Here is a 24,970-nt window from a genome sequence, read left to right as displayed (position 1 = left end):
GCGTCTACCTTCTATGATATCTATTAAATTGCTTGATGGGTTGAATTAAATGAGAGACAGACCTAATGCTTTGACAATTACCTCCAGATGACAAAATTGTTCTTCCATGTCTCACCGGCTGTTAAGAGACACTTCGCGCTATCGGACTGTTCCTCCCAAATTAAATCGAATCATGAAACTGAACTACCAACTGAGCTACCAACAACTAAATAATTTGTTATCGAATCATGAAACCGAGCTACCAACAACTAAATAATTTGTTTCTGTTTAGAATTAGAATCCAAATAGGAGAAGGATTGCATGAGCTTACTGTAGTTTGGGGGTGTTTGGCAGCAGAGTCTATGGTTGGCTCTCAATTTAAATCATGCAGCATTTGACATGACAAGTTAGGGTTAAATACAATTTAGCCTACTGGGTTAGGCCTAGAATCAGGGTGCCTCTATGAATTTTGGCTTGGTGCATTTAGTCCCATAGGTTCTGAAAAGTAAGCAATTATTAACATCCATGAGAGAAATGTTGGGAAGAAAATATCAACAACCCCCAATTTCTTCTTTGAATGTGCTTCAGTAGTGAAAATAGTATTTTTGTCATTTTCTATATAGTTGTTTAATAAGAAGATTAAGAGCTCTTGTATGAGTATTATCGAGTTTGTTTAACTAAGAAAGAAAGAAAGAAAAAGAATCAAATGCTGTATTTTAAAATTTAGGATGTATTTTGATTTGGGTCATTACTAAAAGTGCAAGAAATCGTATAATTTCACTAACTACGGGAAGATAAATATATTTAACTCAAAAAAAAGAAGACATTTTTGACTCGATATTTTTTTTTCTGTTTTATATAGGGATACTTCGAATATCTGCCAGAATTATTATTTTTTTTTTTTTGTTGTTGTTGTTGTTGTATTTTTTGATGTAAAACATGTTGCCATAAATTCCTGCAGCCAAAGATGGATCTGCTGCCTTATTTAGGTTGCTTACTTTGACAATGATTGGTTGACATATTAAAAAAAATAAGCACCCAATAAATGGAGGGCTCTCTTAGATTCTTAATGTAAGGTGGTGGTAGAATTGGAAGTCATAGTTTTGGCCCTTTACGTCATCGTTAGCTTTCATCTATGAACAACTCCACATAATTAATAATAATAATACTAATACTAATACTATTAATGAGGTTGCCAAGATAACTTTTCTCCAGGTTTGGCTTGGAAGCTGCAGTGGAGTGCAGGCTCTTCCAATCTATTAGTTTTTAATTAATATGGCTGGAAAGAAGACTACAAAAGATTAGTAAGAAGCTGAATCATTTGGATGTTGTTATATGACTTATTAACCCATAAACCACTCGGTGCAGATACTACGGCAATGTTTATTTAAGGATTTCTAAACTGGTTTAGTAACAAAATATATTTTTATCTTTTTTATATCTAATTAAGTTTATTTAAAAAAAAATTAAGACTAATTAATCGAGTTCGAGAATTAGTCTCAAACCAAACAAGGCCTAGGTATCTTAACCATTGGGAATATCGCAGATGAAACAGTTCTTAGATGGTTGAAAAAGTTCATCTTGTATGAGTATTACCGAGTTCGGATCCTAGCAGTACCGGGTTTAACTAGGATACTATTAAGATCCTACTTCTCTCATCAGAAGAAAGAAGAAGAAATTATTGGGGAAAAAATAACCATGAAAGAACTTACTATTTGCTATGCTTGAAAATTTTAAATTAAGAGTTAATTATATTTAGATGGCCTAAACTTTTTTATTGTTCACATATACCTTCTTATTAAATTATTTACTCCCTCCGAATCAAAAGTTTACCTCTTTTGATTAAACTACAAATACAAATGTTGTTAATAAAGATGGCAAAATCACTTACATGATTTTACTTTTGTTAAATAAATATGTAACCCGAGAAAAATATCAAGCGATACAAAATATATAAAAATATATAGAGGGGTAAAGTAATTTTTGTTCGAATTGGCGACAGTCTTTAAATTAAAAAGGCTCAAGCATTGGCAACTTTGAATGAAAATTCTAACAATTACGACTTAGTCAAAAAAAAAAAAAAAAAAAAGGTGTAGGAAGACTAGTGATACAAATCCAACGTGATAAGATAGCTTAAGAAATACTTCAATCTCTCTGCACATCCTAAAGGGCTGTTAGGGTTAGGGTTTAGAAGAAAGCAGCCCTTGCGGCATTAATCGTTAAGAAGTTTATTGAAATTATTTAATGATGTACAATACAACTTAAATGCTAAGCCGCCACTGGCTGGATCTTATCGATCATAAATTTAATCCGTCTATAAATATTGAGATTGATATTTAGTAAATTTTTTATTAAGCTTGTTATGCTTATGTATCGATTAATAAATAAAGAAAATAGAACTTATTGTGCTAAGATTGCACATAATGTCTCCACAAGAAAGTGCAAGGCGATAGCCAGACATTGTTGTTACCAACAAGTTGGCCAGGAGGAGCTGCATGCTAATAACAAAGTTAGAATGAAATAAGTATTGCGAACAAATCCCATACTTTTACGTCAACCAAAATGAACTCCACAATGATGTATAATTGTGGCACGAAAACGAGCTCTTTGGTGTAACAAGTAACCTGAAATCAGGCAAGTCAATTGGCTATACAATCTTTTACAAGCATGAAACCTTAAAAACATTTTTAATTGTGCCCCAGATTCTGATTGAATTGTACAATACCTTAAGTGCAATCTGATTAAATAATCTACACATGTCCAGAATGAAAGTTAACATAAGATCAGAAATGTGAGTAGAGAACAAAGCATGAAAGTTGCTAGCTTCTCTTTGAATGCTTCTGTAGTGCTCTAATTTCCCATATTCTATTGCTTGTTTCATTGATCATTCGGATATCTCAAAATAAATCTCAGACCATGTTTGGCCTCTGGGGGAGCAGAAGATTATAGAATTTATCCTTCAAGAAGAAATTCCGGCCTTTGCTATCCACGGCCTTTTTCCACCCACACCATCCACCATTTACAATCTTTTTTAGATCATCATTGCCAGTATAGTGCGGATCAAGGATGAGAAAGGCACAATCACCACTGGCTTCATTGTATTCAACTCCCAAGAGGGTATATGCCAGGACTCCACCACCTGCATCATTTGTCATGACAATGTATGGTTACAAATATATAAATGCTGGATTATTTTTTATAAAAAAAGACTGCTTATCTCCTGAACTATGCAAGTACATACTAAGAAATGGACCTCTATAAGATTACTTTGTCAAGTAATAATCCTTATTTCTAGTCGTTCAGGGCCTTAAATGCTCTTTCTGACTTGGGAGAGCACAAGATTGTAACCACTATTCTCATGTAAAGATAACAGATAAATTTGTACTCAGCATACAAATTCAAATTTGAAAGGCAGTTTGCAATCTTGAGGCAGAACCAATGGTACCAAAAGTTCTCTGTATGTCTGTATATATATCACAAACACATCAAATAGAGAGAAGAATCACATGATATAGCAAAGATGATATGTCTCTCTAACACCATATGTACAAGAACATAAGTGAGCACAAACTATACAAGAGCCTAATTTTCTAGAGATGTCAAAGAATTAGCACCTAGAGTGGGATCATCCAAGTGTGCAACAAGAAACCGCCTGCATAGGGCAGTCAAAATAATCAAGCTGGCTTGAGCTTGGCTCGGTAAGACAAGATCAAGCTCAACTCGTCTGTAAATGAGCCAAGCTTGATTCATTGGTATAGGCTTGAAATTAATTTCAAGACAAGCTTGACCAAATGTAGGCTCACTCAGGCTCAACTCAATAAAGCTCGAAATATAAATGTATATAATTTAGAAATTAGAACCATTATATAAAGGTATGAAGGTACATATCTATTCTCTCAATGGAGCTTGAATTAATTCAATCTTGATTTGATCAAAACTTGAATTAAATTTGGCTTGAAATATGCTTGATTGTGCTTATCAAATGGCTCATCTAGGCTTGATCTTGACTTGACTCGAATAGGCTTGAGCTTGGCTCAACTCAAAATAGGTTCTAATTGAAATAAAACAAGCTGACCTTGACTATAAGAATTCTGATCAGAGTTAATATCAAGGTAAGGTCAGGTCAAACAAGCTCAACTCAATTACACCCCTAGTCCTACAACAAAAGAGGTTAAAAAGGAGTAACAAAAATGGAGAACCAAACAACGTGCAACAGGATTTTAAAACTTCTACAACACTCATCCAGAAATCTACCACTACTATGGATCAGATTGGCGCAAAAAAGACCAATGGTATCACTATCCGAAAGTACTTACCAATCATTACAGGGGTTCCCTGTGTCTCAAAATGCCTGGCAAGCTCTCTGCATTTCTCAGGAAGTTCTTCACCAGATCTCACATTTATGATCTTGCAGCTAACCTGTTCCAAGTAATAGTACTTCCCAGTAAAGCAAATCCTTTTTGCCAACAGAGTAGAATATTGATTACGTGCAAAATATCCTCCTCCAGTAAACAAAATGAGGGGAAACTTAATATCATAATACACATGAAGTCACATGGAAAGATGTTACCATATATTATGATCAGATTTAGTAACACTAAGATAAATTAATACATTTGAGTAGATGAATGTGACCATCACATGGAAAGAATATAGTAGGATGCTCCAAGCCTGCAACTATATTATGTCATTAGTTTTCACTTTTCAGTAATTGGAATGCAGTAAGTTGTTCGCAATAAAAAGATTAGCAGATAAATAACAGAACAAGTAATCCACGAAAATCCCTGCACAATTCTTGCATACTCATGCATCTGTCTAACATACCTGGATATCATATGATGCCTATGACAGGTTAAGATCTAGCTTGGCTCACTTATTAAAGATCAGAGTTCAAGCTTGACTGATCTGCTCCAGGACAGAGCTTGGCTAGCTTACAAATTGCTTGTCTAAAAGGACTGCTTAAGGAACAAGTTCAACGTGTACTATCAATCTATGTACTAAGAGTCATGATGGTCGTCCTGATCGGCACACCTTGAGTCAATCGGTACTTGTTGTGCCAGCGTAGTACCGAGCGCATGGCTCGTGCAGAGAGCATCATTGCCATCACCATCACCGTTGTGCTTCTCTCCCAGTGGAGAGCATTATTGCGGAAGCCGTCACCATCACCCTCGTTGTTGCGCTTCTCCATCGTTCATGTGCTGATCTGCTACTTAGGTTTGATCAGTTTGCAGATCCTTTTAATTATGACCTTGCCATCATCTTCTTCATCTGCTATTAAAGTTACATCTGTTTGCGGATCCTTTTAGTTATGACATTGCCATCGTCTTCTTCATCCTCTATTGAAGTTAGACCAATCAGCAGATCCTTTCAATTATGACCTTGTCATTGTCTTCTTTGTTCTCACCTAGGGCAGGCAAATGATAGAGAAGTGCAACGGCAAGTGCAATGATGAGGGCAATAGAGGCTACGACAAGGGCAATAATGATGGCAGGGTAGGAATATTCTTTCCTCTCTCGTTTTTTCTCTCTCCCTCTCCTGCATGGGGCCGACAGTAGAGCAGGTTGTGCTGTACATCAGCATGTGCTGTGCTGTGGCACATATCGTGCTGCAGCACATGTTGTACGGCACAGCCATCATTGACCAAGACCTCTCAAATATTGAAATACATGATTTGCATTTACTCTAAATTTGCATGCCATTCTTTTCTGATTTATATTAACTACCAACTTGTATAATTGCTGATGTGACCTTCAGACGACTGTACTTTTGCATAACTTATCAGCAGCTTGCCATGCAAAATATTGGGCCTAGCTTATCAGTTAAAGTGACTTGCTAAGACTATTGTGTCAGTGGCACTACAGAGTTAATTAGCCATCGGCACGACACATGCCGACTGGCACAGTTGACACAGTGACATCCCCCATGTGTTCATTCAGTTGCTTGATCCACATTGCTCAATTAGCTTGGACATATTTCTGTAGAGTTGGTGCATTAAAGCTTTCTATTCATCATAAGATGTATTATATCAAATTATTCATATACTATATGCCCCTATCACAAATATGTTCATCAAACAAATGAAAACAAGTATAACAATTTGACATTTAAAATCATCAGTTTCACCACCTCCTTAGAACAATACAAATTGAATCTTATAATACGAGAAATCTTACACCGAGGAGTTTATCCAAAACAAAGCTTAACTCAATGGCTCCAATCCACTCACGAGATCCAATGAATGAGGGATCCTTGTCACCAATCTCAACAAGGGCTTGCTGAATCTTCCTGAAATGGAAGGTCAACAATCAGATGATAAAAATGAGACATCGCCAACATTGACATAATATCAACTGTATTATAAATTGCTCACCAAAGAAAGATCAAAGTGAATTATTATCAGAAAAGTTTACAGTAATGTAAAAAAGATAACTAGCTACAATTAGATGCAAGGAACAGGGATTTATGAAGGATAACAAGTTTCAAACCTGTGTGAAGGAACATCTATGGATGTGTACTGCTGAAGTCTATACCAGGATATGATAGTCTGTAAAGAGCGGTAAGCACACCCCCATCCCTGCATAAGCTTTACTTAATAAGAACCTCATAGGTACAAAGCAGATAACTAAAAGCTAGTAATATCTGGAAGCTTCTGAAATATGTTATCTATTATGAAGAATAATCATGAGTATAATGATAATTATTGTGCCAAAAAAGAAAGAAGATAAGAGTAACCACATTATGACAAAGGAGATAGCAATAATTGAGACAATTGACAACAGATATTACAAAGATATACAATTATAATTGTAAAAAGATAAAAATAAACTGAAGAATCACATAGAATCTTGACTGAAATTCTTTCAAAGCTGGAAAAAGTCACTTCCCATTATAGGAGGAGATTTCAATGATGACAAGAAACTTCCAGGAGGACACTAAGCAATTTCATAGATGAGATGGCATGCAACCATCAATACATTTAAGGGATTAGTAGTAATAGTTACAAAATTCAACATGATGCTTCGGCAAAATGTCCCTTGAAATGCCAGGAGCAGATCATAACATTCTAAAGCATCAAGGGATGTGTAACTAACATCAAATGTTTATTTTCTTGAGAAGACTGCAAATAAATATTTGGTAACCATCTCTTTGTACCATTATACAGGAAAGGTGTATACCTACAAATCAAATTCCAAAAGCCTAGATAAGGCAACAAGGAAAAAAAATCAAAATATTACTCCTTCAGTTGAAGATGAGTGGGATGTTGGGGATGGTTTGCATAACAGATGTTATGTTTGTTAGAGTTGCACAAGTCAAATATATTTTTGGTCCTCCATAAGTCCCAATGCATTTCTGTGTTTAATAAGCATGTATAACAGTGAGATCAGGTGCTCTACAAATCATAAGACCAAAAATAAAATAAAAAAAGAATCAGGAGAGCATATAGAGAGAAACAAATGATCTTTTTACTGTATTTCTCAATAACAGTTTCTGCCTCTCCTGCTTGCACTCTCCATTAGAAATGTTTCTGAGACTGATTTTTTGATAGCCTGTATATCTTTCTGTTAGTCTTAAGCTGTTGACCATTTTGAGGGTTAACATCAGCTCCATATTGATGTGTATCTCTTAAATACATGAATCATTTCAAGGAAGTAATGTTATATTTCAGATTCCATTAAGTGAGACACCAAAAAAAAAAAAAGCAGACTTAGGATACATAGGAATTATAACAATTAACTTCCGTTAAACCAGCAAAAAAGAATGAAGAATATGTGCAAAACTAAGAAATAAACCATGTCATTAACATCGCACAAGAATGGCAAAAAGCCACTCTAACAAAACTATGCATCGCATGCACAACAAGTATATAACTGTGCGATTCTATGTAACATCACTTCAATTATAGAAAAAATAATAATTACAGAAACTTTCATCAAAGTAGATACTTTACATTGTCATCAATTCCATCAAGAAGATAATGATAGTATTCATAGGAACCGTCAATTAGAGATATGATCCCACCAGAAACTGCAAATACAACGAAAGTCATTTCATAATATCCACAAGACAAAGTTGTTGAAATGTACTGTCCCCTTGATTACATAAAGAGGCACAGAAGACTAACCACCACTACTTGGAATGCCAGTGTGGACATCTCGAAGTAATGAAGAACCTGCAAACATTGTCAACATAAATTTGATATGTTTTAACACAATTCATTTTCCTTTAAGCAGATAATTATTACGTATGAAAATAGAAGGCAAAGAAAATAGCATGTTCAGTACACAATAACAAACATATTGAGACTAACGATCAAAGTTACCATCTTTTGTGAGGTTGCCCTCTCTACTTCCTCTGATACTAAAAGATAATGCATTAGCGATGCGCAAAAGAGGACGGTCCAATGGTAAGCCCAGTCGCAAGTGCAGAGATTTTCTTATTTCACCTGCATAATTAAATTACAGTCCTTAGCTAAGAAATAGCACCAGCAATCAAAAACCCATTTTTTTCTTTATTTCTATATTGAGCTTCACATAGCAGCAGACCTTTCTACTGAAATGGATTCACCTTGTAATTTTCTTACCTTGTTTTTCTTCTGTTTCCCCATAACTGAGTTCATAAATAGCAGTTACTGGAATAAAAAGTCCAGGAGGAAGAAAGTGGTATGGACTAAGCTGCAAACATAAAAGAAACTAATTTATAACAGGAACTTAAGTATAACATCCTTTGACAAAGAAAAGTTTAGTAAAATCTTAAGACATACAGGACAAGGATTGTCATGTCAGTGATGGCACAGCACTTGGCATAGGGTGTGCTAGTGGCACGACCCCGCGTCGAGCTATACCGTTCTCCGTGCGTTCTCCGTGGTGATGTGACACTTTTTTTTTAAATTTTTTCTATTTTCATCAATTACCATAAAATAAAATCTTTGATCATTTTCGTCATTTTATGTTTTGTTAGATATTAGTTTTAGTTATTGAACTATTATCAATTAATATTATGTTTTAAATATTATTATGTGTTCAATTATATTATGGAGTATTCAATTATATTATGTATTAAATAATATTTATATTTAATTGTTAATTTATTTTTAATAAAATAGGTCATTTACTAAATAATATAAAGATAAAACACTATAATATAGGTTTTAATAAATATATTTAAATCAAAAACCAAAGATTGATATGCTAAATACCCTGAAAAATCTCTAAATATTTTAAATTTTTTATTAAAAATATGTTAATACGTGCGAATGGTATACAAGGGTGTGCCACTGGTACATCGGGGCGTGCTGTGCCGATGGTAGTACAACACGGCACATGTCACTAGCATGACCATCATTGATACAGGATGCATCTAACTTGCAATGCTTCAAACGCTTATAGCTTGAGGCAACTATTTGCATGACAATATAGCTTAGTTTTTGGATAAAAGCAGGAGTAGCTCATTTGCATGCAGGACTTGCTAGCATATATTTTAATTTGACTAAAAATGACCAACATATCTTTTTCCATTTCACTGGTCCACAAAACTGAATGGAGAATATTAAAACCAGTTCTCAGCCTATTGTAAGCCACCTGTGTAATGCTTAAAACCAAGAAAAGCCACCTACTTCATTAACCATGGAGCAACATCAGAGAATTTCTTGGAGATGAAGAATCAACAGCAAGAAAAGATAGGTCCTACTAAAACCATAGGTCCTGGTTCAGAAATACTCTAAGATTATGTGAAAAGCCAAAATTCTTAAAACCAAGAAAAGCCACCTACTTCATTAACCATGGAGCAACATCAGAGAATTTCTTGGAGATGAAGAATCAACAGCAAGAAAAGATAGGTCCTACTAAAACCATAGGTCCTGGTTCAGAAATACTCTAAGATTATGTGAAAAGCCAAAATTCGAGTTGTTAATTTTTATTCTTATGTACCAACTAAGAAACTCTTAAAAACTGACCAGGAAAGAGCTATTCTCTTTTGAACTGTGGGATGATTCAATCATCCAATAAAATGAACATTATATGTCTTACTACAAGGTACTCGCAAGTAATTATGTTCTTTCTACGGCACAATAGTACCAAGGTATATCTCAAAATGTTTAACCTAACTCTGCCAAATGCTGATGATTTTCACATTTTTATAGAATGATTTCCTTTGATAACATATTTTTATGGAACAGAAAATTCCCTGTACTCACTCTCCCAAAGCAGGTTTCTGATGAAACTGAAAATTTTACTGTAGCTGTAGCATAACAATATCAGGCAAGTTCTCAGATTGTGGATGTGGATGACAAAATTCTACAAATAAGCACAATGCCACTAATAAGCATACTGCCCGTTCCTTATTCCTGACTCTCACTTTAACATATAGATAGTTCACCTGAGGATGTTGTGATAAAAGCTCCGGAATAGCGGCCTTTTTCATAACATCTAACTGATCAACACATCCAGGCATGATCAGTTTAGACACAGCAGCAGCCACAGGAAAATCTTTCGAAGTATAACAAAGTACGTCTAGCTTCAGACTAATCACTGAGATCATTGCTGGTTCTGAAGCTGAAAAGAAGCATTCATTATCAACTAAAGTAGGTTGGAATACATAATAACTTACAAGCAAAAGAACGTGTATATAAATCCATATTTCCATGTTAACTGAAGAAAATGGAAAAGAAAAATAGTTGACTAATAGGCACGGAAGATCAATAGCACCTGGTAAGTACTCAGCAATCGGAACACGCATTTTAAGGCTATTTCTTGACTGATTGAACAGGACAGTTACTCGAATTGCATCTGCACTCTAGCAATTAAAACAGTCAGAAATTATTGTTTTCATTTTATTTTATTTTCTCAATTTTTAGGAGTTATATCCATAAAAATGCATGCAGAACAGCCTAAGCAAAAGATAATTCATTCCCCTCTCTGATAGCTAAATTTTCTAGAAGAGATTACTTATAGAAAGGGGAAATGAGTTGTTCAAATTTTAAACAGCTTTATCTAGAGAGTACTATCCTACAGATGCTTGCATATAAAGCATGCCAATGGTCTTCAAATTCAGAAAGAAGTGCTTTACTTCATATTAGATAAGGCTGAAGCAGTGTGTTAAGGTAGACTGAAACAGTCTGTTAACGCATGCTTTATAACTAATTAAAGCATCAATATAATTTGTGTCTAAGAAAACTCAATTCTCCTAGTCCCAAATTTCAAACTTCTCTGACAATCAAAGGCAACCAGACATGTGAAACAATGAATGCATCTTATATCCAAATTGTCAGACTAATCATCATCCCTTACCTCTTCATAGTGAATTATTTTATCAACACATATGCTCTCAATTATAAGAAGATAAGTGCATCTGAAATGTTATCCAATTTTACTTAAGCAATAAATAAGCGAGAGTCACAAATAATATGAAAATAAGCTAAATCATATTGCACTAGATGATAAATCGAGCACTTACTTTGTCGAAAAAGTCAAAAAACAAGAACATGCCTGACATGGGCTTTGCAGAGCTTTTATGTAAACTAGAATAAGGCATGTAATCAAGAAGCTAACTTGAGCTACTTTCTATAGTTGCTTTCTTTTAAAGAATCAATCGGATCACACTCTTATATGCTCAGTTTGAAAACTACTTAGAGATAAACATACCCAGCAACTTAAATTTGTACAAGTAGCATTACAAGTTACCCCCTTGTTAAATTTCAGCTTACCTCTCTGGCAGTGGATGAGAAGTTTGACCTTTTCTTTGAACAAAAGTGTGAACAAGCTATAGTATTTTTACTTGATTCCTTTTCGTTGGTCCTCAGAGGGGTATGACTGGAAGTCTGCAAACTGAAATCCAACTCCCTACCATGCAAAACAATAGAATGTGGTTCTTCCTCAGAATTTAGAGGCCCTTCAACTAAATATGCAACAGAAGGATCTCTTAGTCTAGCAACAGTTGTGTCAAGCAGTGAAGAGAAATTTGCTTCAGCATCTGAACAAAATAAAGGTAAAGCTTATTAGTTAAGCAGATCTAAGAAGTTCCATTTTTTAACTTTTACAAGATTGCCACTGATTAATTTAACTTTAAGGAATTAAAGCCAGATAACTATGAATAATCATTTCAATGGGGGATAAGAATACTAGAGCTAGCAGGTGGAATACCACAAATCATGAGTGCAAGGCAGATAGATGACTAGTAAACCAGGCCGGGAGGCTAAGCTACTTATGCTAAAAATTTTGTACAAAATTATTGATGCATCACCTTTTTAATTCCATGACAATTAAATTTTCCTGACAATGCAATAACTCAAATTTCTCTCACTAAAAATAACTAAATAAAATTATAAGCACTATTGATCAAATTTTCATTAGAACTTACTGCCTTTTACATGTACATGGTTATGTTTTTGTTCCCTATTGCAGAAACATTACGTAGGTAGTTTATAAAAAGCCCACCTCTCCTCTTCCACGATGTGAACCACCTACAAACCTACCCTATCTATCCCCAAGAAGATTTCTTTTTCAATTGAATATACTTCTATAAAAATAAATCACTAGGTTTACTTTGTCCTAACAAGAATATGGAGGCCAGTATGGCATGACTGTATTGTGCATGACAATTTAAGATGTTATATAAAGAGAGTAAATTGGAATAGCATAGTCTTGTGATAAATGGAGCATTCCAGAAAAACTGAAAAAAGAGACTGGAAGAGGGGGAGAATGTGAAGAGGGACAACAAATTCATACCAGATTTTTTATTTACAGGAACATAGATTGGCAACTTAAATGCAAGCTCACATCGAACAAGACAGCCCCTCTCCCACAAGTAATTTTCAGGGTTATCTTCATAGACAACATTTGAAGCTTCAACAATTCTTGGTTTAGATGAATCAGAGACAAAAAAGCAAATGTCACCAGTCTTCACATTAGCAAGAGCTGCAAGCATATCATAACTTCCTTTTTCGCCAAAAAGAGACAACCTCATTCTCCGAGAGGATTCGATTACCTTCTGAGCATCTTCCTCGCAGCCAACATATAATGCTCCTACTATATCAAATCCTTTTAGGAGTAGTGCCCTAATATCATCTGCTAAGAGTTGAGAAGGTAAGATCTCTATTAGATTTCAGAAATCACAACATGTCAGCAACAAAACAGGAAAGCATGTGCAAGAAGACTTGAGATGCTTAATGCTGAAAACTGGCTTTTTTGTCAAAAAAAAGAAAAGAAAAGATTACAGGACCATATCTGTTGATGGTGATCTCTAGTTCAAGCAACAGTCAAATATTCTTTCAAATTAAAGTAACTTGTATTAGGTAAACCACGCATTCAAGCTAAGCTGCCAAGAAATGCATCAAGGCATCCCAACCCGAACAACCCCTCAACGATCAAAGATAAGCCTCAGAATTACAACAAGATACAAACTTTTTGGCTAATAAAAATGATTGATTAGGGGGGAGGATGGGGACCTGCTTCTTCGGAGAAGTCGGGGGAGAAGGGATCGCCGGGGAGGGCGTGGAGGCATCGGAAGGAGGCGACGACGGTGAGCGGTGGGAGGAAGAGAGGGGATCCGATAAGCCATCGGATCCCCGGCGAGGAAGAGGAGGGTAGAAGAGACTTCTTAGGGCACAGCAGCCGCACGCGCCGTCCCTCGTCGGCATCCATGGCTACAGCAACTCCAGAGATGGAAGGGGGCCGGTGGTTACGGGTTTCGGATGTCTGACATCGGAGTTACCTCTGGTTGCAAGAGAAGAATTTTTTTTAAAAAAACAATTACACTTCACACCTTATATTTCCATCTTTTCTGATAAAAAGTGTTGAACATGAGCTTCAAATATAGATAAATAATTACACGTAGATCCTTAAATTATTATTTATTTTCATATAGATTTCTTTTCTCAGCTACGTGAAACTCTTCAAACGCCTCGTTCTAGGTAGATATGTAATCAATTTTAAGTTTTTTCGAGAATTATTTTAGAAGGAAAATAAAGATAAAATATAGCTAAATAATTATTTAATATATTGTTACTACATTAGAGGTGAGATATATAAAAAAGAAATTGTAAAAAGGTAATATATATTATATTATCTCAAAATTTGCACCAAATCCTCCTTAGTTATTATAAGACTTTATCTTATTACAAAGGAATTTCTTGTTTTTTTTTTTGCATACTAAGATATTAAATAATTAAGTAGGTGAAAGTGTTAAAAGAAATAGTAAATAAGAAGGTTTATGGGAAAATAGTCAATGGAGCTATTTTTGTCCAAAATGGAATAGTCCACCAATAAAATTTTATTACCAAAAAGTGTCTATTATGTCTAGCTCAGCTGCTATTTTATAAGTCAACAGTAAAATTAAAAAATTATTCAGCAATTTATATAAAAAATAAACTATTGAATAATTTAGAAATTTACCACGGATAACTATGTAAGAAAAAATAATATATTTTTTATTTAATAAATAGTTGAATTGTTCAGCGTTTTATAAATAGTGATCACTAAATAGTTCCACAATTTTTCTTTTATATAAACCACCGAATAATTCAACGATTTAACTGTTGACTTATGACATGATAATTAAGTTTTACTAAAACTTAAAAAAGGAACAAAATATAAGGAGACCCATTTTGGTCAAAAACTCCATAATTTTTTTTTAATATTAATTTTGGGCGAGAACGTGAGCTAACCTTTAATAAATGTTCCTCTTCTTTTTGCACAAAAATGAGGTAAAATTGTTGAGGAATAACGCATAATTAGTTCCTAATTAAATCCTTCCATCAACATATTTAATTAATTTATTGACCTAAATTATCTGTCTTCAGAAAATAAATCAAAAAGGATCACATTTTAAATATACATGAAGCTAATTGAATCTTTATATTAGGCCCAACTTCTAGCATAAAATAATGGACGATAAGAGATTTATTTGATAGTTGATCCAGAGAACAATTTTCTTAATTTATATTACAAAAAAATAGGATCAAAATCAAAGAACAAAAGAGTAGCTAAAATTGTGTTGGGATTTGATACTAATTGCAAAGATTAATAGGAGACTTTCATCGACGATCAAGGAAATTTTCTTTACTAAATTAGCACACATGATCTATAATGAAGTGGAACATTAACAGAAGAACTGCCACTATCTAGCACCAATGTTTGCATAAAGCTTTCAAATAAATTTTAAAACTATGTCACAGGCTTCATAGGAAGCACAAATATTGATGCAAGGATCAAAATAAAGTACAAAAAAGATAGTTCCTAAAACTGTTTCAGAAACATTCGACACTGCAGAGGTATGACCATCAGATAAACCAAAGAACATATAATGCAAGATGGTGTGATATGAAGTTATAAACCATATAAATCGCAATGAAGGTAGGGAAATATATTTAGTGTACAAATATGAAAACAAACATGTAACTTAAACAAACAGTGGAAACGAGCATGCTCAAATGCAAGATATCCTAGACAACAGATGCAGCTGACTTCTGTTGGCAGCAAAACTGATTGCAAATTCTGACTCATGAGTCAAACCACTTATCGAAAAAACTTGTAGATGCTTCCCATACGATATCAATATTCAGATGGAGTGATCACATCATCGATCTTGAGAATCATCTTCACCACCTGTGTTGCAAGCAAAACTTGCTGTTGTTTGCCTATAAGAGTCTCAAATACATTCTGCTCTTGCATGTTATTTGTCCCAACATCATTGCAATCAATGCCACAGTATGGATTTTTTTCCTGCATCAACCAACCAAAATCTTAAGAAAACCACATTCTTCTTTCCACAGGGACAATAGCTCGTATAAAAAGAATATAGGAACAATTATCATCACTAGAATTTCAGCCAGTAAAAAAAATAAGATTTTACACACATATAAAGTAGGAACTGCAGATGATATGAGAATGGAAATCCAGACAGAAACTGAAATAAGCACACAGAACTGGAAACAGCTTATTTATCCAACACCTAGCCTTATACTAAATTACTAATGGACCTCAAAAACAAGGAAAGGGGACTTCAGATGGTTTTGGCAATCTCTTCGAATGTTCTCACATACTGGCAACACCATACATGAGAATATTCAAAGGAGGATGTCACAAATGATGATTAAGCTAGAGAAAGAGAGAAACAGGATTATACTTGTATAAGCATTGAACTTGTGAAATGACCATATATTCTGGACAAGAAAATAGTATAGCGATGCTGCTTATCATCAGTATCATTTCATACCAAATAGTTGACGTTGACAAAAGATTGCTGAATGAAATTTTAGTGTAAACCTGCAATTTCAAGGAGTGAAATTTGCAGCTATTGTGAGGAAGTTCTTATATGCTGATGAGTCTTATTTACTTATTGATTAAACCAATATGATGTAAAATTGATTTGGGTGACACTTGAGAGTTGATACTTTATGCCAACCTGTCTCACAACACATCAATCATGCTTACTCCAAATTGTACATATAGAAACGGATAGAAACGGATTGGGAGAGAGAGAGAGAGAGATGAGACGTGATGAAAAAAATAAAAAATAAATAACTACGCTTGGGAGGGAGAGGGAAGAAGAGAGAGAAAGAGAGGGGAAGAGTAGTGAAGAAATGGAGGAAAAAAATCATGCTTAGGAGTTGGGCTGCAGGAGAGGGACAAAGAGAGAGTGAAAGAGAGGTAGAGAAGGGAGAGAGAAGAAATGAAGAAAAATAAATAAAAAATCATGCTTGGGAGTTAGAGCTACGATAGTACGAGGGAGAGGGAAGAAGAGAGAAATAAGTTTTTAGACTTTAATTTTTATTTTCTTATCATTTTTTTTAACTTTTTTTGAAATTTTTCTATATTTTTAAATAATATTTAAAATTGTATATAATTAAAAATGATCTGATCCAATACAACTGAGACCGATACACTTGAAAAGTATCGTTTTTCCGGACTGTCAATACTAGTGATTTATACTAGTAAGGACTAAGGGCATGACCATCATAACGTAGATACTACAATTCAAGATATATGTAGCAAAAGGATCAATAACTGAAGTTGTATATTTGTCCTGATGTTCTGTGATACTTAGGTCATCAGTCAGAAACAAAATTAACAAGGAAAAGTTATTTAATGTATCAAGGGGAAGAGAATCAAACCAGCAGTATTTGCAAATTATATGGCTGCGATTATAAAAATGAATATCACACCTTAATCTGCTGAGATTTGACTGCAGTCAGAGTATCAATAGGTTGCAGACCACTGTTCTCTGCTAGAGCCATTGGAATGGAATCTAAAGCTTCAGCAAAAGACCTGATCGCATACTGCAAATACAAATGAGAAGAATAGAGTGAGTTAGGTTTATCTTGAAAATACACATGTTGGAAAGCCCCTTACTTACCTGTTCAACTCCAGGATATCGATCTGCAGCAGATTCAACAGCAATTGAGCAAGATATCTCAGCTGACCCACCACCATAAACTATGGAATTATTACGGATAAGATTCCTTGCCACGCAAAGAGCATCATGGATGCTACGTTTAGTCTCTTCAATCATCATTTTGTTACCTGTACAATCACAATTCAGCTTTGATATAAGTAGTTGCAGCGTAACTCAATCATGTTTTACTCTACAAGCACTTACAAGAATATGAATCATTAATGGGTGATCAGATTCTAATTTGAAATAAAAGTATGCAATAGGTTGAACACAACAGCACACATGTAGAAGGCATTCTGATTGTACACAAGTGAACATGTGGGCAGATACCAAGTGAATAGTTATTAATCATGCAAAATTGATTTCCTGTACACGATACTGACAGAATTCCATCTACTAGAATTCATGCAAGTATTTATTCTTCAGGATTACAGACTAACGATAGTGATTAGACAAGATGGCATGGCACAAGGTTTGCCCTACGATGCCATAAGGGGTTTAGGATAGACAACATGTACTAGTCCAATAATCAATTTCTTAGTCATACCGATGGCACAATGCCTGTTCCATTGGCACAACTACTCCAGAATCTCCAGCCCGGAGGTTCTTCACCTCTATTTGATGAAAAAAGGCTGCATGAATCTTTACAAATACTGCATTAATAGTTATTCCTTATATATTTTGATTAAAATGGGAATCCAAAGGTGCAGACAATCATATGAGGTGAATCTTGGTTGAAACTAGTTTGTTTTCAGTTGGTTTGGTTGGGTGTGGGGGTTGTAAAAGTTGGGGAAATTCCAATCTCAACAAATAGGAATCCGAAAGTGGATATGTCTTGTGTATCAGCCAAATGTTCAAATGTGTCTAACAAACCTTCCTAATTTTGGCTATAGTTTAGGATCAGCATCAACTAATATTGATACCAACGATAGTCGTGCCTGTGGCATGTGCCATGCTATGCCACTATCGGCACGCATTTAACATAATTTTAATAAAAAATTTAGGATATTTAAAGATATTTTTGGATCTTCGGCATGTCAATCTTTACTTTTTAATTTTAAATATATATATATATATATTAAAACATACATTATAATATTTTATCTTTAGATTATTTTTATAAATGATCTATATTATTAAAGATAAAATAATAATCAAATACAAATATTATTCAACACATAATATAATTGAATACATTCATTAAAACCAATATAATGATTAAACATTCCATAGTATAATTAAATACTCCATAATATAATTGAACACATAATAGCATTCAATACATAATGATGATAATTGATGAAATTAAAAAAAAAAAATTTGGGCTCCACATGTCATATCGCGTTTGCTAAGAAAATGACTAAAATTGATTTGATAATTATTGACAAAAATTAAAAGAAAATTTAAAAAATGGCTCCACATCGGCATGGAGACTAGCATGCGGCTGTGCCGAGCAACACACACTTGTGCCGAGCAGCACTCACCCATGTCGGTCGACACGGCTCGGCACGAGGGCATTCCACTGGCACACCTCGTGCCAAGTGCTGTGCCACCACCGACACGACAAGTGCTGGTCGGCACGGGCATGCCTACTAGCACGGTCGTCCTTGACTAATACGTGTCTACGTCAGTATCAGCCAAAATTTTGAACCATAATTTAAAAGACTATTTAGATTCTCAATAATTATTACTATATAAATTACCTAAATAGATTGTTACAGTCTTGCAGTCAAAGCCACATGATACATACTATATTTGCATGATGAGACAACATAAAACTATTATTAAGAAAGATAGATGTACCAAGATATAACTCGGGCAAGATTATTTGACATGGCAAAAGGTGAGAATGTGATATTGAGTCTACAAAAGAGTAGCAAAGAAATGTCAATATAGGGCATACCACCACGAATGAATATTGTTACAGCCCTTGAATTTGCACACTGCTCAATGTACAACATCCGATCTTTTGTTGTCCCAAAGGACTTCTCTCTCACCAATCCAGCCTGGTTTTAAGTACAACAAAAAGAGAGTGTGAGAGAGGAATAAAAAGATAAGAGAATATTCATTAATGCCATTGGTGAAGCAATTCACTAAATAGAGCCACATAGCTGGATATTAGTCTGGACTTGTAGGGCTGCAACTATGTATCTTCTATAGGATCTCTAGACTGAGGTTTCTTCCCTAATTTCATTTAGGACAGAATAGGATAAGCAAAAACAAGTCTCGACTTTTAACTGACAAAGGACTACATTTCCAAAATCCTTATTAACTCCATAGGTCAAGTTAATCCTTGTGCACAATCTCTTTTCTGGTGATTATGTGCCAAAAGCTTGGAGAATTCGGAAGGTAAGTTTACCCTATTATGTTGCAATATAAGTAGTGGATGGAGGGAGATCCAGCAATTGAAAAACTTAAGCTTAATGGACCAACAATTTATATCATATTCCTTCACAAGCCCCCTCACATGCGACCTCTATTCACTGCATATGGACATATTATAGATAACAAAATGTTTGGCTCTTCAATATAGCATCAAAACAGATAACTGAAGAGAAATTAAATAGGTCTTAAAAAGTTTTGAGCTCATAATCAAACTCAATAACAATATGTAATTAGGATTAATTATGTATTAATGATATAACAAGTGAGCATAATTTCATTATATTGTGTCTTGGCCACAGCATAATATCTAGAGTTCTACTGGGGCACTTCCTCATCCCATCAAGTAATAGCTCGTCACTCACATAATTATATACAAACTTTGATTGCCTAAGTATCTATTGTCTAAGAAGAAAAAGACGACGCAAAAATGAAACTATGTGAAAATTTCAAGCAGATTAACTTGATATGTCAATTACCAAGTTAATAAGGTGCAAAAGAAAAGGCATACCTTCCCCAACTTTTCTGCTGACAACTCTTGGAATCTGGGTACTATTCTTCCACCTGTAGGTAGAGCTAATTATTTAATTGTCCTTGCATTACCAATTAAAGATAGAATTATTTGCACACCTGTAGCTATTGCAATCAGCTCTAATTCAACGCCACCAACCCATCTAACAGCTGGCAGATTCCTATGCATCAATAGATGATTTGCTTCATCATCGAAACCCCATTGACAAATAACTAGTGTTGCGCCAACATCCTACAAGGATTTGTTCACAGAATAAACTATAATTATTTTTTTGTTTGAAATAAGCTATAATATAACAAGTCACTTTTCCGATTGACAGATATTTGAATAACATAATATTCAATATTTAAGTTTCGGAAACTGAATATTCCAGGTAAAGACATGCCACTAAATAAAAACAAGAAAAGACTTAGTGGCAAGATCAGCTCAAGTGATTCAGTAACTGCTTAAACTACAGATGGCTAGTACACAAAATTTGAGAAAGCCTTCATTTCACAGCTTTGAAAGTTTAAGGAGTAGCCAAGATGAGTCCACCAGATGGCTAGCAAGTAAAATTGGAAAAATAATTCATTTCACAACATTGAAAATTTTGGAAGATCAAGTCCATCATCACAATTAGTTTTCTTCATATATCAGAAAAAAATTGTGTATCCTGTGCATGTTTCTTTACCTTGCATTTCTGAACCATGTCATCAAAGTACTTCTGCTCTTGCTGGCGCAAATTCTGAAACTTCTCCACAGTGTCAATGTCAACCTTATGCTTTGTCTTCGGCTTTGGTGGCTCAAAGGGGCATGTTAGGATAGCAATTTTTGCATCTTCGATTCTCTTTGGCATCTGTGGATGGCTCATATCCTTGTCAACAAGGATTCCATAAATAAGCTCAGTGTCTTCTAGCTTTCCTCCAACCTTCCCTTCCACTTTAATTAAATCCAAATTTACATCTTTTCTCTCTAAATCTGCAACTGCTAGAACTGCCTTAACAGCAATCTCAGCTAACATACGTTTACAACGATTGACGCTGTGGAATGACAATGGTGAATGTCAATCAGACAAACAGATGATAGTTTAGCAGAACACCAGATTTAATTAAATTGCAGTTCAAATTACATTGAGACGAAGCCCTCTTAGAGGCAACAAATGAACAAAGAAATGTAAGAACATGATATTCCTACAAAGCAACTGCCTATGCCCAAATTTTACATATAAAAGTGCTTCCAAGAAAAAAAATCTGCCTGACAGATTGCCTACAATATGACTCATACCTTATATCAATTAATTGATATTAAGGATCGTTCATAAACAATAGCATGCATAAATTAGCTGCTACATTAGACAAATCTGGAAACTGAAACTGATCTCACCTGTATTCTAACAATGAAAAATTTGTCCAGAACTCCAGATCTATTCTATCAGGTTTTGGTATGGAAAAGACATATCTTCTGCCTTTGAAAGAGATTTTGTAAGTATAAGTCAACTAATGGAAGGGGTAATTCTGGCCCAAAAGACCAAAACTAGGAAGGATCTTCCATTATTCAAAGAGTTACCTGAGAATAGCCTTCTTGACACCAAAATGCGCCCCATATATCATAACTTTGTAAATAATGGCCAATTTTTTTCTACAGTTATGTGAGAAAGAAACACAACTAGGAACTCAAGATCAAAAGAACTACTCAAAAAAGAACAATAGTAGATCAAAATAACTGTATACATGGGTATTTTAAGTCTCAAATTGACAATAAGCATATATTTTGTCCATGTAAGTATACATTTATACAAAGTTCAACTACAAACAGATTTATGCTTTTACCCATTTAACTGCATCCTATGCCCTTATTTGCATAATTGTAATTCACTACATTTCCAAGATGATTGCATAGTAACAGCAACTAGATACATCAGTCTTGTAGTTCCGCATATAACAAATGTGTCTAGTTCTTCTTATAATAGATACAAGGGGAAAAAAGGAACTTTCTCCAATGACTTCTCATGATAGAAGTTAAGGGTGAATTAGATATAAGGGCAAAAATCAGTTCTACGATGTGGGTAAGATGGGTGACATTCTAGAATGTGGAATTATATGTGACCTCTGAGTAAGAGAAGATCTTGACAAGACAAGAAAAGAATCAACCAGAGAACTTTTTTTTCTTTTAGAATAGTGAATCAACCAGAGAACATTGTATCAGGGAAATGATACATCAGTCTTGCATTTAACAAATGTGACTGGCTCTTCCAATAATAGATACAAGGGGAAAAAAGGAACTTTCTCCAATGATTTGTCATGATAGATGTTAAGGGTGAATTAGATATATAAGGGCAAAAGTCATTTCTAAAGTGTGGGTAAGATGGGTGATTTTCTAGAATGTGGAATTGTATGTGATCTCTGAGTAAGAAAAGATCTTGACAAGACCAGCAAAGAATCCACCAGAGAATCTTTTTTTTTTTTTGAGAATAGTGAACAACCAGAGAACATTGTATCAGGGAAACATATAATTTCATTCTAAGGACCAAAAATGATAAACACAACTTACATCTTCGACGACAAAGTTGTCATGCAAGTCTGCACCAAGGACTCGATATTAGTTGCAGTGAATTCAAACTTCTGAGAAATGTGCTGGAGATGCTCCACAGCTACTCTAGACGCCATCTCATAACCTTCAGCAATTCTTATAGGATGAATACCGCGCTCCAGTAGCTTTTCGGCCTGCTCTAAAAGTGCACCAGCCATAACAACAACTCCAGTGGTACCATCACCAATTTCATAGTCTTGACTTCGAGATAATTCCACCATCAGCTTGGCAATCTGATTGTCTACGTCCATCTGCTCCAAGATTGTCGCTCCATCATTCGCTATTGCATAGAGAAAAATCCAATTTATTTTCCAATAAGTGAGTCATGCAATCAATAAAGAGTTAACATATCTGACCAGAAATGAGTGATGATTGATGTAAAGTAAATATTAATTCCAGAAAATTAGTAACTTTTTGGAAGGAGAGAAAGTATTCATACAAGCCATTTGAACTTTTGATGGAACTCTACTGGGTTTCGATTTTTAATAGAATTATATTCAACAATTGTCAAACTATAGACCTGCTTGTAATATGGTTGTTTACTTGTTCCACCACCTGACCAGCACATAAAAATATCAACCTTTTAAGAACTGTAAGGACAGTTCAATCAGAAAATTACAATGTCAATGAGAGGGAGGCTTTTGAGAGAGAGAGAGAGAGAGAGAGGAAAACCAACTTAACACCTCTGCAATAGACTAGAGAATCCTTCACTATCACTGACAGAAACAAAACTAGATCAAACTTTATTTAGAAATTTTCATTGATTGAAACAAGTATGTTTTCTAGAATACTCAAAATTTCTAAAAAAGAAAGCAAGGAAACAATATGTCTATCCCCAAACTACTCTGCATTTAGCAGCAAATTGCTATATTTTTCTTCATAAAACCTTATAAAAACTAAGTATGAAACAAGAAAACAAAAATTACAGAAGGAAACAAGGACTTATATGCCACGGACTACACACTGCTTCTAAGTCTAACTATAAACTACATCACTATCATTTTCTTATAAGAAATTACATAAAAATCAATCTAATGTTTGTATTCATCCTCAAAATAAAACAACCCCCAGAACGATTTACTTCAACAGAGAAAAATTTCACCTACACCAATAACATTTTCCTTCCTAAACAGAAGATATTAACTTTGACAAGCTCCCAAAGTTCCAGGAAGAGAAAACAGCAAGACTTCCCTCAAAGTACTTAGAATAAGAAGACGTATCTGCAATAACTCTACACTTCTTCCAAACAAGAAACTTATACTCAATAGCACTTTATAAATAAGAAGACTTTTGTGCAATAAATCTATACGTCTTTTAAACAGATAACAAACATTACTATCCATTTCTCACAAGACATTAGCTAAGACCCATATTTTTCGAATTGACCCTCAAAACAAAAAGCTCCAAAACTATCTTCCTCACTAGAAACAACTCTCACACCCCCGCTACATTTGATATTTCACTTTCCCAAAACCCTTTTCCAATATCCATTCTCCTTAAGAAATTCCATAGATCTCATCCAAAAAGGCTAAGATAGGAAGAAAGGTACTAACTTTGAGTACAAATCATGCACTGCAACAGATTCCATAATTCTATCAGTGATTTCCAGAAAAACCTGAGACCCATTCTCACAACTTATATCACAGATCACCGATCGCCACTCAAAATCCAACATTCCCTTCACCAAGATCATACCCTCACACAATCCAACTCAGAATCAACCAAACAGAACAAGAAAAGACGGTAAGCGGAAGGAAATCGAAGCACAAACTGATTACGACATCCCCATCGGGGCTCTGGAGCATCTTATCCATGCCCTTGGGTCCCAGCGAGGTGCGAAGAATGCGGGCCACTGCCCTCCCCGCCGAGATGTTGGCCTTCTGTGCATCCAAACCACGAAGCCGCGTCTTCTGCTCCTGCTCTCTTAGGATGATGAACGGCCTTCCGAACTCATCGAAGGCCAACGCCATTGTTGAGCTTCTACTCTTCTTTCTCCTTCCTCGAAGAGCAAGGATGTAGAGAGGAAAGCGGAAGACGAGGGTTTGGTTCTTTTGAGGAAGGGTTTTATTACGTTGCGGTCTTGTTGATTCGAGTAAGCAAGTGAATTTTTAGCCGTCCGAT

General features: G+C 34.9%; 2 protein-coding genes across 4 annotated transcripts; both read right to left on the bottom strand.

The window, feature by feature from the left end:
• Nucleotides 1-2,554: 2,554 nt before the first annotated feature.
• LOC140802243 (probable Ufm1-specific protease) lies at nucleotides 2,555-13,709 on the bottom strand. 2 transcript variants are annotated; one of them, XM_073157701.1, is made up of 13 exons: nucleotides 13,421-13,709; nucleotides 12,702-13,040; nucleotides 11,681-11,946; nucleotides 10,683-10,770; nucleotides 10,354-10,529; nucleotides 8,561-8,651; nucleotides 8,300-8,422; nucleotides 8,102-8,149; nucleotides 7,928-8,004; nucleotides 6,465-6,553; nucleotides 6,153-6,264; nucleotides 4,296-4,398; nucleotides 2,555-3,118 (listed from the first exon to the last, which is right to left on the bottom strand). In XM_073157701.1, the coding sequence occupies exons 1-13, from the start codon at nucleotides 13,614-13,616 to the stop codon at nucleotides 2,889-2,891; spliced, it is 1,938 nt and encodes a 645-aa protein (XP_073013802.1). In that variant the 5' UTR covers nucleotides 13,617-13,709; the 3' UTR covers nucleotides 2,555-2,888. The 2 variants fall into 2 exon arrangements, with proteins under 2 accessions (XP_073013802.1, XP_073013803.1); XM_073157702.1 differs by having other exon boundaries at nucleotides 10,354-10,523.
• Nucleotides 13,710-15,289: 1,580 nt separating this feature from the next.
• Nucleotides 15,290-24,970, bottom strand: LOC140801911 (T-complex protein 1 subunit epsilon-like). Of its 2 annotated transcripts, none has more exons than XM_073157280.1 (9): nucleotides 24,621-24,970; nucleotides 22,811-23,129; nucleotides 20,952-21,300; nucleotides 20,380-20,512; nucleotides 20,261-20,313; nucleotides 19,271-19,373; nucleotides 17,329-17,495; nucleotides 17,138-17,251; nucleotides 15,290-15,695 (listed from the first exon to the last, which is right to left on the bottom strand). In XM_073157280.1, the coding sequence occupies exons 1-9, from the start codon at nucleotides 24,817-24,819 to the stop codon at nucleotides 15,525-15,527; spliced, it is 1,608 nt and encodes a 535-aa protein (XP_073013381.1). In that variant the 5' UTR covers nucleotides 24,820-24,970; the 3' UTR covers nucleotides 15,290-15,524. The 2 variants fall into 2 exon arrangements, with proteins under 2 accessions (XP_073013381.1, XP_073013380.1); XM_073157279.1 differs by having other exon boundaries at nucleotides 20,261-20,319; nucleotides 20,386-20,512; nucleotides 24,621-24,900.

This window comes from Typha latifolia, chromosome 15 (assembly GCF_019914945.1).
Source record: "Typha latifolia isolate L0001 chromosome 15, TyphaL0001v2, whole genome shotgun sequence".
Taxonomy (NCBI): domain Eukaryota; kingdom Viridiplantae; phylum Streptophyta; class Magnoliopsida; order Poales; family Typhaceae; genus Typha; species Typha latifolia.
The sequence above is the reverse complement of the archived record's forward strand: the minus strand, read 5'-3'. Positions and strand labels throughout refer to the sequence as shown.

Bases quoted from the DNA above. Each gene is read 5' to 3' on its own strand.
- LOC140802243 (XM_073157701.1), bottom strand. From the start codon at position 13,616: ATGGATGCCGACGAGGGACGGCGCGTGCGGCTGCTGTGCCCTAAGAAG. The intron at 6,554-7,927 runs GTAAAGTATCTA...AAGCTTATGCAG, and splicing joins TTGATGGAATTGATGACAAT to GGATGGGGGTGTGCTTACCG. The intron at 3,119-4,295 runs GTAAGTACTTTC...CAAATGATGCAG, and splicing joins GGGAACCCCTGTAATGATTG to GTGGTGGAGTCCTGGCATAT.
- LOC140801911 (XM_073157280.1), bottom strand. From the start codon at position 24,819: ATGGCGTTGGCCTTCGATGAGTTCGGAAGGCCGTTCATCATCCTAAGA. The intron at 23,130-24,620 runs GTTTGTGCTTCG...TCTATGCAATAG, and splicing joins CGATGGGGATGTCGTAATCA to CGAATGATGGAGCGACAATC. The intron at 17,252-17,328 runs GTAAGTAAGGGG...TTGTATTTGCAG, and splicing joins GATATCCTGGAGTTGAACAG to TATGCGATCAGGTCTTTTGC.